The sequence below is a fragment of the Saccopteryx leptura genome, chromosome 5, assembly GCF_036850995.1.
Source record: "Saccopteryx leptura isolate mSacLep1 chromosome 5, mSacLep1_pri_phased_curated, whole genome shotgun sequence".
In the NCBI taxonomy this organism is placed as follows: domain Eukaryota; kingdom Metazoa; phylum Chordata; class Mammalia; order Chiroptera; family Emballonuridae; genus Saccopteryx; species Saccopteryx leptura.
In genome coordinates, this window is record NC_089507.1 from 55,294,212 (window position 1) to 55,309,110 (window position 14,899).

Consider the following 14,899-nt stretch of genomic DNA (forward strand, 5'->3'; position numbering starts at 1 on the left):
TTTGCGATTTAATTTGTTCAATTCTTGATACCATAGAGCAAGGGTTCTTGCTTCATGCTTTTGCTTCATGGTTACCTGTAATAATTATTAGAACTACATATTCTCAACTGTCCCCAGATCAGAGGAACTTGGCAAACTGTATTTTAAATAAACTCTCCAGGCAATTCTGAAGTGCACTACAATTTTAGAAATACTGTTATAGATTATGGGCTTAGTAGTTAAAAGTGTTAAAATGCACCTATCTTTATTTTCCAGTTTCCATTCAGGCAGGTGCTACATGCTACTTTCTTTCCTCTGTTTCTGGTTCCTAAAAGGTCTCTCTTAATGATTATCTTCAGTTCTTGATTTTATGCATAAAAAAAGTTTGACACAAAATATAAATGAAAACATGCTATTCATAGATAAAAATTTTAAAGACCTACACTTTAGGGTAAAAATACTTCTTTCCTCATTATAAAACTAACATGTGCTATTGAGGAAGGAAAAGATGGTACAAATTTTCAGTTATCAGAAAATGAGTTTTAAGGCTCTAATGTGCAGCATGGTGACTATAGTTAGTAATATGGCATTTTATGCTTGAAAGTTGCTGAGAGCATTCTTTCCACAAGAAAAAAAGAGTTTATATGAAGTGACAGATGTGTCAATTACCTTGATATTGGTGATCATTCCACAATATATGTATATATATATCAAATCATTGTGTTGTACAGTTCAAAATACAATTATATTTGTCAATTATTCCTAACTAGGGATTAATAAAATCAAAACACAAAACACATACACATACACACACACTCATAACTGAAACTATGGGTAGCAGTATAAGGCAGAAAGTAAAATGACCAGAATTCCAGACCTTAGAGACACTTAGCATCATTATTTGAGTGACCATCCCTTCATTTATCTCTTTATGCACACAAAGACACTCTATAAAGATGGTACTATACTTGTATTTTTACTATAGACATATTTTTTAAAAGTCATGGTATTCATCATTCCATTCCTTTTTCTCTGATCATATGATCATAAATACCACATATTTAAATAGGGATATATAATTCTTTTACAAAAATGGGGTCATAGATATATATTTTTAGGCATCTTGCATTTTTCATTTAATGTATATTATAGAATTCCCTTCATTCAACTGGTATAAATCTAACTCATTCTATTTAATGGTGGAAAAATAATCACATTTAATCATACCCCTATGATAAGTAACTTTGTCTTTAGCTTGTTGTCATTATAAACAGCCTTGTACATAAATCTGTAGGTGTTAGTCTTTTTAATATTTTTATATTATTTATTTATTTTATATTATTCATTTATTTTAGTGGCAGGGGAAGGGACCAGCAGGGACAGACAGACAGGAAGGGAGAGATATGAGAAGCAACAACTCATAGTTGCGTCACACTAGTTGTTCATTGATTGCTTTCTCATATGTGCCTTGACTGAAAGGCTTCAGCTGAGCCAGTGACCCCTTGGTCAAGCCAGTGACCTTGGACTCAAGGCAATGACATTGGGCTTTAAGCCAGCAACCATGGGGTCATATCTATGATCCCATGCTCAAGCCAGCGACTCCGTGCTCAAGCTGGTGAACTTGCACTCAAGTTAAATGAGCCTGTGGTCAAACTGGTGACCTCAGGTTTCAAACCTAGGTCCTTAGCATCCTAGGCCGACACTCTATCCACTCTGCTACCACCTGGTCAGGCTAGTCTTTTTATTTTTGTGAAATAAATTCTCACCAGTAGGATTGTTTTAATAAAGAATACATATATATACTGTAAATTTAATAAATATTGCTATAATGAGTTCTGAAAAAGCAAAGACAGTCATATTTTCACCAGAATGGCCTGAAAAGTACCCTTTACCTTTATCTACACTAACCAGAGGTAGAATCATTTAAAAATGTTTTACCAGCCTGACCAGGCAGTGGCGCAGTGGATAGAATATCAGATTGGGACGCGGAGGACCCAGGTTCAAAACTCTGAGGTTGCTGGCTTGAGCACAGGCTCATCCGGCTTGAGTGCGGGGTCGCTGGCTTGAGCATGGGATCATAGACATGACCCCATGGTCACTGGCTTGAGCCCAAAGATCACTGGCTTGAAGCCCAAGGTCACTGGCTTGAGCAAGGGGTCACTCACTCTGCTGTAACCCCCTGGTCAAGGCACATATGAGAAAGCAATCATTGAACATCTAAGGTGCCAAAGAACAGATGCTTCTCATCTCTCTTCCTTCCTGTCTGTCTGTCCCTAGCTGATTCTCTCTCTGTCTCTGTCAAAATAAAAATGTTTTACCAATCTTATAAATGCAAGATAACATTGCATTGTGGATTGAACTTGCCTTTCCTTGACTACTCCATTCCTTAAATACTTGTATTTCCTTGAATTTAAGACTTTTTCTAAAAATATTTACTAGTTAATTAACTTTTTATTCTTTGAATTGCTTTATCATACTTTTCTTTGGTTGCAAGACCTTGTTATTTTAGGTACTGATTTTTTTTTCTAATATTCTTCATAATATACTGTTTATATTTTTACATGTTTGTACCCCTTTATACATTTTTTCTTAAACTAGAATATGTATATATATCCTTAAAATAATCAAAAATTTATATATTTTTTATATTTAAGCTTTCAAATTATAAGGGCTTTAATTTTATATATGTTTGGAGATAATTTTGCTTTAGTTTTTGTTTTAGTTATTCTGTTATAGTTACTCTGACATCAAAATGAATTATTTTATTTTATTCATTTCTGGCTTACACATTCTAGCACTTAATTTGTAATCTGGAATAGTTATATAATACCATTTAATTTTTTCAATTTAGAAGTTTTAAAAAATTTAAGTGCTACTTTAGATGTTCTCTAATCGCTCTTGCTGCTCCTGGCATCCCACAAAAAGTACCTTCCTAATGCCCTGGTTCTAACATTTTATCCCCTACAACCAACTTCTGAACATGATTCTCTACGGAGGAAAGGTAACATGCCTATAATGTGCCAGACACTCTGCTAAGAGATATAGTAACAAGACTGGAGAAAAATGATATGCAATGATGACTCCAGTAAGAGTTACAGTGAGAAAGGAAAGACAAAAAGAAAGGAGTACAGAGAACAACAATAACTTATTATATAGCTTAACAATTCTTGGGGAAACTTCATGGATTCTTGAGGGCTCTGATCACCATTCAGATAACTGAATGAGCAACAAGCAAACTCTTTTTTATTAAAACTCGTCTAGGGCTTGAGCCTGGCACAGTTTATAGAGCGTCGAACTGGGACATGGAGGACCCAAGTTCAAAACCCCGAGGTCACCTGCTTGAGTGCAGGATCACCAGCTTGAATGCGGGGTCACTGGCTTGAGCGTAAGATCATAGACATGACCACATGGTTGCTAGCTTGAGCCCAAAGGTTGCTGGCTTGAAGCCCAAGGTCGCTGACTTGAGCCCAAGGTTGCTGGCTTGAGCAAGGGGTCACTCGCTCTGCTGTAGCCCCCTGGTAAAGCACATATGAGAACGCAATCAATGAACAACTAAGGTGCCACAACAAACAATTGATGCTTCTCATCTTTCTCCGTTCCTGTCTGACTGTCCCTATCTGTCCCTCTCTCTGACTCTCTCTCTCTCTGTCTCTGTTAAAAAAAACACAAATAAATAAATAAAATAAATAACAACAACCCCCAAAAAAACTCATCTAGGGGACCTTAGTCTTGGTTCTTCTAAAAAACCCTCCCCTCCTTTCTTCCCCTTCTCCCTTTTTTCACCACAATGAGGTAAGCTGCTCTTCTGTCTTCTCTATGAGCAAAAAACCTGTAACACATGGAGACATTAAGAAGAGAGATCATGCTTTCTTACCTTCTGTTGAAAATATAATGTAAAGTGCAAAATCCTGGGCACTGTTTTCAATCTATCAGTGGAAAAAAATGAACAGACATGAATTCTTTGTTGTCATATGATGTTTTCTAAGCCAACTAGACCCAAATTATGTTTAGACATAAACCTTCTCTGCTTCCTAGGAATAATGCTGTCAACAATTAATAAAAGGTATCATAGGTAGAAAAGAATCCTTCAGACCTGAACATTGATTTAGATTTCCCTGTTCATAGGTCTTTTTCAGAAAAGAGCATTTATGTATTTGCAGTTAAATCATATACATGATATTTTGTTGGGGACTGAAATATAAACAGGGTGTTTTTACAATCTGGATATCCAGGGGACAGAGGTGCTGGGCCTAACCCTCCACCTCACCTGCCTAGTTACCTGATTCTCACTCATCCCACCCATGTTCTCCGGAGGAGGCTGGAAGCTAGTTTCTTATTGGTGTAAAGTTAGAGCTAAATGGTATGGTGGGGGTTGTCTTTGAGTTGTCTTGGAAACAACTGAATTGCTAATGGACCATGTTTTTTCCCTGAATAAATACGGATGTGCTTCTGGGAGCCACCATTGCATCGGCTTAAGAACAGTAGTGACTGTTCGCCGTGCTGTCCTCCCGAACCCATCTTTATGTATATATCTTTAATTCTCTATTATTTATTTAATTCCATACCTTTTCCCATTCAAGGACCCTGTAATAGACTCATTGTGGCTGGACCATGACAATATTTAAACTTCAATTCAGTGATCAAAATTACCTTAAATTTTTGAAGAAGTTGCTTTATTACTTCTTCAGTATTCATGTTACTGTTTATTCTGACCTTAGTTTCTGATCCAAAGGCTGGAGTAAAAATTGATGTCTAAAAAAAAAAGAAAGAAAAGATTGTTATGTAAATCTTTAAAATTAACATAAGTCAATTTGAAGCTGGGCTTTTGGGAAAAAACAAACAAACAAGGTCCCTGGTAAAAACTTTCCTTCCTTCCTTCCTTCCTTCCTTCCTTCCTTCCTTCCTTCCTTCCTTCCTTCCTTCCTTCCTTCCTTCCTTCCTTCCTTCCTTCCTCCCTCCCTCCCTCCCTCCCTCCCTCCCTTCCTTCCTTCCTTTCTCTTTCTTCCTTCCTTCCTTCCTTCCTTCCTTCCTTCCTTCCTTTCTTCCTTCCTTCCTTCCTTCCTTCCTTCCTCTCTCTCTCTCTCTCTCTTTCTCTCTCTCTCTCTCTCCTTTCGTTCCTTCCTTCCTTCCTTCCTTCCTTCCTTCCTTCCTTCCTTCCTTCCTTCCTTCCTTTCTCTTTCTTTCTGCTTTCTTTGCTGTTGTTGAATATTGTGTCTCCTTTTAAGATGCGTTCTGTTGTTTCTAGAGTAAATTAGGTAAAAATAATTTTTAAATGTCCAAAATATTTTCACTGGATAATCACACCATTCTTTTGTATAATTTAAGATTTTAAAAGAAATTAACTGTTATATTGCCTGACCAGGTGGTGGCACAGCAGATAAAGTGTTGACCTGGGATGCTGAGGACCCAAGTTTGAAACTCCAAGGTCGCCGGCTTGAACACAGGCTCATCCAGCTTGAGCATGGGTTCATCAACTTGAGCGTGGTATCATAGACATGATCCCATGGTTGCTGGCTTGAGCCCAAACGTTGCTGGCTTGAGCAAGGGGGCACTGGCTCAGCTGGAGCCCCCAGTCAAGCCATGTATGAGAAAGCAATTAATAAACAACTAAGGTGCCACAACTATGAGTTGATGCTTCTGATGTTTCTCCTTTCCTGTCTGTCTCTGTCTCTTTCTCCCTCACTAAAACAAATAATAAATTAACTATTATAACTAAACACAAAAAATAACATGAACAAGCATTTTAAACTTACATGCTATAGCTTCCTCCTACTAAGAAATAATTTTTCTAAATTGTTTTTAGTTTGAACCCTTTTGATTGGTCAGAAATGATCCAACATTGGCCATTAAATATGGTTCAGCCTATATCTCAACTGAGGGTTGGGGTAAAAGTGCTACCAGTTGAAACTTTAGAACAATATTTCCCACATATTGCTCTAATCAAGAGTCTGCCTTCCAGATGATATTTGGTGGAAGGTTTCTGCTATCAGATAAGTCTGAGACATACCTCTTGGGGGTTAGTAATGTGCTACAAAACATGTTATAACAAACATAACCACAGATTGTTCACTCTTTTTCTTTTTTCAGAGAGAGTGAGAGAGAGGGACAGATAGGGACAGACAGGAAGGGAGAGAGATGAGAATCATCAATTCTTTGTTGCGGCTCCTTAGTCTCCTTAGTTGTTCATTGATTGCTTTCTCAAATAACAAACTATAGAAATGATCCCTGAAAGTATAGTCTTGATTGCTTTCTCATATGTGCCTTAACCAGGGGGCTACAGCAAAGCAAGTGACCTCTTGCTCAAGCCAGAGACCTTGGGCTCAAGCCAGTGACCTTGGGCTTCAAGCTAGTGACCTTTGGGCTCAAGCCAGCAACCATGGGGTCATGTCTATGATCCCACGCTCAAGCCAGTGACCCTGCACTCAAGCTGGTGAACTTACACTCAAGCCAGATGAGCTGGCACTCAAGCTGGCAACCTCGGGGTTTCGAACCTGGGTCCTCCGAGTCCCAGACTGATGCTCTATCCACTGCGCCACTGCCTGGTCAGTAGATTGTTCACTCTTGATTTGATTATTATTCCTATTTTATTATAAATAATATCCCTTGTAAATATACTTTTTAATAGTCAATGAAATATACTTTGGGAAATCCTGGTGAATAATTTCAGCTAGTACTTCCCTAACTTGTACAGGTTTCCTGGTTACATATGTGCACAGGTATTAAGCTGTGTTTGTACTTAGGCAAGAGCTGATGTATTATTTAGGTAAGTAAGGCAATATGTAAGCAAACTAGTGGTTATTAGGCAGAATATGTACTCCCTAAAAGGAATATTATTTGAAAGAATGACATAAAATTCTCAAGTAGTTATTAATTTAACATAATCATGACCATGCTCCAAGATCTAATCTAAGCCTTTTGTAAATACAAATTTAATCTTTATAACAACCGTAAATAGGCAAAATTAAATTTAAATTCTATTATACAAATATGTGTTCAAATTTAAAAATATAGTGTATAAAAACTCACAAATTAGGTAATTAATAATATATGTATAACTTATGACACCCAAAGGAAATATGACTCCATGTGTGCCACAGAATAAAAAATAAAAAAATTTCTTACTCATTAGGTAACAGAATGTAAGGAGAATGGCATAAAATGTATACTTTAAAATAAAAAGGAACACTAAGCAAAGGCTTATTTCCACATATCTCATTTATATGTGCAATTTCAAAGTATTCCAAGACTGTAGAAATGGGGTATGCTCAACAGAAATGGACATGAATGGGTTTTGGTGTGGTTTAATGGAGTGTTAGATAGATGAGTGCTATATTGGGAGATGAGTTAATAAACATCAAAGTATATATCTGCATGGCATTTGTGTAAATAAAAATCTGGAAATGGAACTATGTTTTCAGAGAATATATATGGAAGCTGTTTGAAATAAACTTTTGTTAAGCATGAGAAAATTCAATGTTTGTGGACATTGTAAGGCATGAATGAGTCACTGTGGCACTTATAAGCAGTAGTTATGAGTTCAATGAAGCCTTGGAGAACTACATGTGCATCCGGCACTATATCAATTTTGTTGGCCAAAACACATAATGTAACCCTCTTATAAAATCATTTCTAATTGCATGGGCAGAGATATACCACAGGTCAAGTCATACTCATAACTTATCTACATATATCACAATGTAAACCTCTAATGTGTGTGTTATCTACAGCCTAACAATACTGGCATTATTAAGAGATCTCATGGTATAAAAACATATTTAAAGATGGTATCAATTTAAGTTTATACATGTTCATAATTGCAACTTACTTATACAGTGCATAGGGTTTTAGTTTGTTTGTTTTTCTAGTTATTGAGTTGCAGTGAATGATATCTGTATGAAATATCTATAGTTTCAGCTTGATCTCTATTAATCGACAATAAAGCCAAAGTAAATTGAGTTCTTTCATTTGTGTTAGGCCCTGTGCTTAACTCACCTTATTTTATTTAATCCCATCAACAACTTTTAAAGTAGGAAGAATGAAAGAACTAAGGCTAAGAGTTTTGATATTGCTCAGCAAGAATTTGAGCTCAGGTCATCAAGCTGTATCACAGAAGAAGAACTGAATCCTTTAACCACTATGCTACATGGCCAACTTAGTGCCATTTTATTCTTAGCACAGGGGATCCCATCTAGGAAGTCAATCATTTTGTACAATGTGGCTTTCCTAGCCTTCTATAACACAAGTCACCCCACAGGACAGTCACACACAGCATAATTCCAAGGAGAAGAAACCAGGGCAATCCACAGTCGCACATCTGTTGGGGACTGTCAAAGTTATTTTGTGGCCAGAATGGTAATTCTTGAACCCCCCAAAATATCTAACTTGAACAAAAAGTTCAAAAGAACGGTTTATTCACACCAGTACCAAAGGCACAATAATGATACCCTCACAAAGATGGAAGAAGAAATAAGGTAAAAAGCCCTATAGGAAAAAGCTTAAGAGAAATGAGTTCATATTTTGTATTAAAGGGCTTAGAATGGTGCTGGGCTCAGAGTAAGTGCTTTTGAAATATTTATTCAACAAGTAGATGGATAATTGCTAAAATATATGAACAGAAAAATACTTATTTTAGAAAAATGACACATTTTCTACCTTCAGTAAAGTGAAATGTCTTACAAAATGTATGAAAAGGCGCATGTAAATTTAAAACATATTCAGTGAAAAATCAGAACATATCTGTATATCTAAACTACAGCTATACTTGAATAAAAAATGATGTGTATTTATACAAGACCAGGAAGGGAACCCACACAATGAGAAATTTGATTTATTGTTGTAAATAGGACTAAAAAAAAGTAAATGTTATTTAAATGTTAATGTTCAAATGTACTTTAAATCAAACTTTATTCTAGCACTTACATTATTCCAATGCCATTTGTCAACGTATTGGTTTCTTGGACCTGTCCTACTCTCCTTTCTGGCACAGGTATCAACTGATTCATTTTTATATTTCCAGTGCTAGACACAGTACCTGCCACTTAGGGTTCATCTATCACCGTGACTAACAATGTGGGTTCTGAAGTCAGACAGAGCTGGGTGAAAGTTCAAAGTTACTACGTAGAAGCAGAATGACCTAAGAGAAACTGTTTAACCTTCGTGAACCTCAATTAACTTTAACTATGTAAAGTAGGGGAAATAGTGGTACGCAATTCATCACTGTCATAATGATTAATAAGATAATTCATCAAAAATCAATTTAAAACAGTTTAATATCTGAGAGTACTCCATAAATGTTAAGTATACTACTCTTTTTATCACTATTTAAAAAGAATTGAATGGTATTGTTAGCATAATAGAAAACACTATTTTAAATTTTTCATTGATTTGAGAGAGAGATGAACAAATTGTTTCACTTAGTTGTTCCATTTAGTTGTGTATTCATTGATTGCTTCTCATATGTCTTGACTGGGGGGTCAAATCAATAGCTCTGGTGGTGTGCCGGGTGGATGCTTTATCCACTAAGCCACCCAGTCAAGGCTGACAATGCTATTTTAATGACACCAATAGAATTGTAACTCACTTCATGGTTATAACAGTGTCCGTTAATAGAGGCTCTTTGTTTCTGTCTGTCTCTTCTGTCCATCACTAGAGGCTTCATCCTTTTTCTCACCAGGGTTGCTTCACTCATGGTTCTATAGAGCAATGGAGATATTGGCTCTTCATCTGCATGAGGTTTCAGAGTGCTGCTGTGATAAGATAAATAATCTGGGAAGAATAAAGATGATAAACCCATATCATTTAGCTGCCCACCTCGTTGCATCCTAGGTGGATTTGTATATATATATTTAATAAGTACCGAGGCAATGGACTCTAATGCTTTTAAATAGCAGGGAAGTAGCAATGTTTTTGTGTAAGAATAAGACCTGCTTGTGGCACTTCTGTTCCATTTTACCTTGAGATTTTAAATAATGTTCTATTGTAATTAGAGTATGATAAAATAAGCCAGAGATAGTTCACCTTTCTTTAGTACTGATCCTCAAATACAAATAAATCATTATGGTATCATTGGTGTCAAAATATTGAGATTCCCCTGGGTTTAGATGAGAATTTTTTTTAAAGGGGCTAATTGAAAAGATTTTTATCTAAAAGATGTCCAGAGGCTATAAAACAAGGATTAGGGAATCCTGGAAGAAATATCATGTATATTATAAAATAAGGTTTGTTACAGTGACAGCAGAGGAATATGAATTTAAGGTTTTTGTTTGTTTGTTTGTTTGTTTTAAAGCAACATGGAAGTTGTTGGTCAACTCAGGAAGGTAAAGCCAATAAAAATCCTTGTTCAGTCTAAAGCCAGTTTGGTACTATCACCACCCAGCAATATAACCCACACCTCAGTCATCCTCTTTTGTAGATCTCTATATATTACATATAAAACGCAAAATCCATGTAAAATATATCACATCTGACACTTGGTAGAATCTTGGTAAATGATAGCCATTAATATCATTACTATCACATAATTATTATTATGACTACTGACATCACTTGTTATAGGAGCTAGCATTTTCCATTGGTTTGGGTAGTTGATAGAAACTCATTTGATGTTCAGGTATATTTTTCTCTTTTTAAAACAAATGCTTGAAACAACTACATCAATATAAATATTGACCTCAGTATACTGTATCTGCTTTTTTTCTGAGAAGTAATACTATGTAAATATCTATCAATATAACTAAAATGTTCAACTTGTAAGAAAATGGGGAGTTCACTCTGAGAGGCATTGCTTAACATAAAAAGCTACTGAGTATAATAAATTATCCTAATTTTTAGGGAAAGTATTGAACAACTTTATGAACACAAATTTTATTCAAACCATTAGATCTCCTACCCTAATAAATGTAAGTTACTTGATGTAATTTTTTTAAATCATCATATTTTTATATAGCCAAGTAACATTCTTAAACATCATACCAGAACTGTAGTAATTTAAGTTACTGTGTGCTTAAGACCCTTTAAAAACAAAACAAAACAAAACAAAAAATGGGTTTATTAAGTAGCAGTGTATAAAACGTTACATTTCAGAGAAACATTTGTGATTCATACTTTAAAGTCTCCTCATTAATAACAGTTTGACACTGACCTTCCTGGGAATTCATTGTTTCTGACTCTGGAATCTGGGTCCTGTCCTGGTCACCAATATGATAAAGATCATCAAATTCTCCCCAGCGTGTCATTCCCCTGAAAAATAATAAACCTTGTAAGTGACATCAATTCCATTCATATGAGTTCTATGATGCTTTTCAGACTTACAGTATTTATGTCAGCACTGCGGGCCTCTGTAGGTTCATATATCACCCTGATTTATGACAATATTACATTATTGCAATAATATTTATTATACCAGAGTGGTCATCATGTGTTTTAAATACTTTACTTATTTTGATCATATTTTGACACAATAAATCGGTTACACGCTGGAACACAAGGCAGTATGATTCTGTAAAACATATGTACAAATAGAATTAGGAGAAAACAACATAATCCATTGTGATACAGAGATCTCATAATGCACTTAAGACAGTTTAGGTATAAAAGTGTTCATTCTTCCAACTTGAACTGAGTTCCTATATTTCCTTTTTCAAAGCATTTTATTAGGAAAGTGGTTCCAAAATAATAACATTTGGTGCCTATCTTTAAGGCCTTGACTACTTACTATGATGAGTGCAATTTAAAAGGAGGAAAATGTACAGAAACTTCTTTTCTAGAAAATTATAATTGACAAGGGATACTAACAATTGTCAATGCATTCTAAAGTCCAGGATAAATAAAACTGGGCAACTGCTTATTTTTTCCAGGTGGGCCAACTCTCATCTTTATTTTGTTTATCTGGCTTTAGACAAGTTACTATTTTCTCTGTGTCTTTTCTATAAAGTGAAGATGATAACAGTATGAGCTAGGATAAGGTGGTTGAGAAGATTGAGTTAATTTGCATGAAATTTTTAAAACAGTGCCCAACACATAGTAAGCACTCAATATGTGTTAAATGATCATAATCATCTCTATCTTCACTATCATCATCATCATAATCACAAGTACTATATCTACTTCATGATGGCCTGGGGACCATTACATATCTAAGATATTCCTGGATCACTCTAGGTTAACATATACTATTATTGATAAGACCAGTCTTAGTCATATTATGATTCTCTTTCATAATGTCTGTTTTCCTTATGACCAAAAGGAAGTCATAATGTTCAATTTCCATGTGGAAGTCCCAGGTTCGATTTCCATCAGGGCATACAGGAAAAGCAACCACCTGCTTCTCCACCCCTCCTCTCTCTCTCTCTTTCTCTTTTCTCTCTCTTCCTCTTCTGCAGCCATGGCTCAAATGAGCAAGTTGGCCCCAGGTGCTGAGGATGGCTCCCTGGCCTCACCTCAGGCACTAGAGTTGTCCCATTGCCAGCAACAGAGCTGCAGCTCCAGATGGGGGTTGCCAGGTGGATGTGGTCAGGGCTCATACAGGAGTCTGTTTCTCTGCCTCCCTGCCTCTCACTTGATTATAGAATGAACATACCTTAACATAATAAAGGCAATGTATTCCAAACCAACATCCAACATCATACTCAATGAAAAAAGAAAAACATTTTCCTTAAGATTAGGCACAAGGCAAGGATGTCGGCTTTCATCACTCTTATTCAACATGGTACTGAAACTCCTAGTCACAGCAATCAAACAAAAAGAAAATATAAAAGGTATCCAAACTGGAAAGGAAGAAGTAAAATTGTCATTATTTGCAGATGACATGGTACTTTATATGGAGAACCATAATGATTCCACCAGAGACCCACTAGAACTGATGAATAAATTCAGTAAAGTAGCAGGATACAAAATAAATATTCAGAAATCAGTTGTATCTTTATACACCAATAGTAAACTATCAGTAAGTAAAACTAAGCCCTGACCAGATAGCTTAGTTGATGAGAACATTGTCCTAGAACACAAACATTGTGGGTTCAATCCCTGGTCAAGGCTTATGTAGGGACAGATCAATGTTTTTGTTTTTCTCTCCCTTCCTTTCTCTCTAAAATCAATAAATAAATTTTTAAAAAGAAAAACTAATAATTTAATTCCATTTATAACTGCATTAAAAATAAATAAAATTCCTTGGAATAAATTTAACTAAGGATGTAAAAGACTGACCTGTACTTGGAAAAGTATAGGAAACTGGAGAAAAAAATTGAAGAAGATACAAATAAGTGCAAAAATAGACCATATTCATGGGTAAGAATTAATATCAATAAAATGTTCATGCTACCCAAGGAATCTATAAATTCAACACAATTCATATCAAGATACCAGTGGTGTATTTTACATTAGTAGAACAAATATTCCAAAAATCTAAATGGAACCACAAAAGACCCCAAATAGCCACAGTGTTCTTGAGAAAGGAGAATAAAGTTGGAGGAATCATGCTACCTGATGTCAAACTATACTACAAAGCTATAGTAATCAAAACAGCATGGTACTGGCATAAAAATAGACATCTCAACAATAAAAGAAATCCCAGAAATATACCCATGTTTTTATGGTCAATTAATACTTGACAAAGAAGGAAAAAACATACAATGAAATAAATACAGTCTATTCAATAAATGGTGTTAGAAAAATTGAACATATACATGCAAAAATATAAAACCAGACTACCTTCTTATACTATATCCAAGTTAAATTCAAAATGGATTAAAGACTTAAATGTTAGACTCAAAACCATAAAAATCATAGAAGAAAACATAAACAGTAAAATCTCAGACATTTTTCATAACAATATTTTTTTCTCCTATGTCTCCTTGGACAAGGGAAACAAAAGAAAACTTAAACAGATGGGTTTACATCAAACTAAAGAGCTCTTGCACAGCAAAGTAAACCATCAACAAAATTGAAATACAACTCACTGAACGGGAGAACATATTTGCCAATGATACGTTCATAAAGGGCTGAATAAACATTTCTCCAAAGAGAACATACAGATGGCTAACAGACATATGAAAAGAGTCTCAATGTCACTAATCATCAGAGAAATGCAAATTAAAACCACAATGAGATATCACTTCACACCTGTCAGAATGGCCATCATCAATAAATCAACAAACAACAAGTGCTGGTGAGGGTGTGGAGAAAAGAGAATCCTCATACTCTGTTGGTGGGAATGCAGACTGGTGCAGCAACTGTAGAAAGCAGTATGGAGTTACCTCAAAAATTTTAAAATGAAACTGCTTTATGACCCAGTGATTCCACCTCTGGGAATATATCCAAAAAAACAAACACTAATTTGAGAGAATACATGCACCCCTATGTTCACTGCAGCGTCGTACACAATAACCAAGATTTAGAAGCAGCCCGAGTGCCCATCAGGAGATGAGTGGATAAATAAGATGTGGTACATTTACATAGTGGAATACTACTGGGCTATAAAAAAATTAAAAATTCTTACCATTTGTACCAGTATATATGGATCTGGAGAGTATTATGCTAAGTGAAATACTCCAGTCAGAGAAAAACAAGCATCATATGATTTCGCTTATACGTAGACTCTAATGAGCTAAATAAACTAACATACAAAATAGAAACAGACTCATAGATAACAGAAAACAAACTGATAGCTGTTAGAGAGGAGGGGTTTACAGGGCTGAGTGAAAAAGGTGAAGAGATTAAGCAAAAAAAATAAAAACCACCCCAAAAACCCCACCAAAAATCAAAAACTCATAGACCCAGAAAACAATATGGTGATTACCAGGGGTTGGGGCACGGTAGAAGAGGGTCAAGGGGAGGATAAATGGGGATGAAATGAGACTTGACTTTGGGTATTGAACACGTAATATAATATATAGATAATGTATTATAGAAGTGTACACCTGAA

The 14,899-nt window shown here is 35.5% G+C and overlaps 1 protein-coding gene and 1 pseudogene across 2 annotated transcripts in view; both read right to left on the reverse strand.

The window, feature by feature from the left end:
• Window positions 1-14,899, reverse strand: part of RASSF6 (Ras association domain family member 6) — a 61,552-nt gene that overhangs the window by 6,301 nt on the left and 40,352 nt on the right. For both annotated transcript variants that reach the window (XM_066385183.1, XM_066385184.1), the window contains exons 5-8: window positions 11,120-11,217; window positions 9,560-9,744; window positions 4,630-4,731; window positions 3,854-3,905 (exon numbers count right to left, since the gene is read on the reverse strand). In XM_066385183.1, the coding sequence (XP_066241280.1) occupies window positions 3,854-3,905; window positions 4,630-4,731; window positions 9,560-9,744; window positions 11,120-11,217 (437 nt within the window). The remainder of the gene's footprint in view (window positions 1-3,853; window positions 3,906-4,629; window positions 4,732-9,559; window positions 9,745-11,119; window positions 11,218-14,899) is intronic.
• On the reverse strand, window positions 6,144-6,220 carry LOC136407235 (small nucleolar RNA U3; annotated as a pseudogene).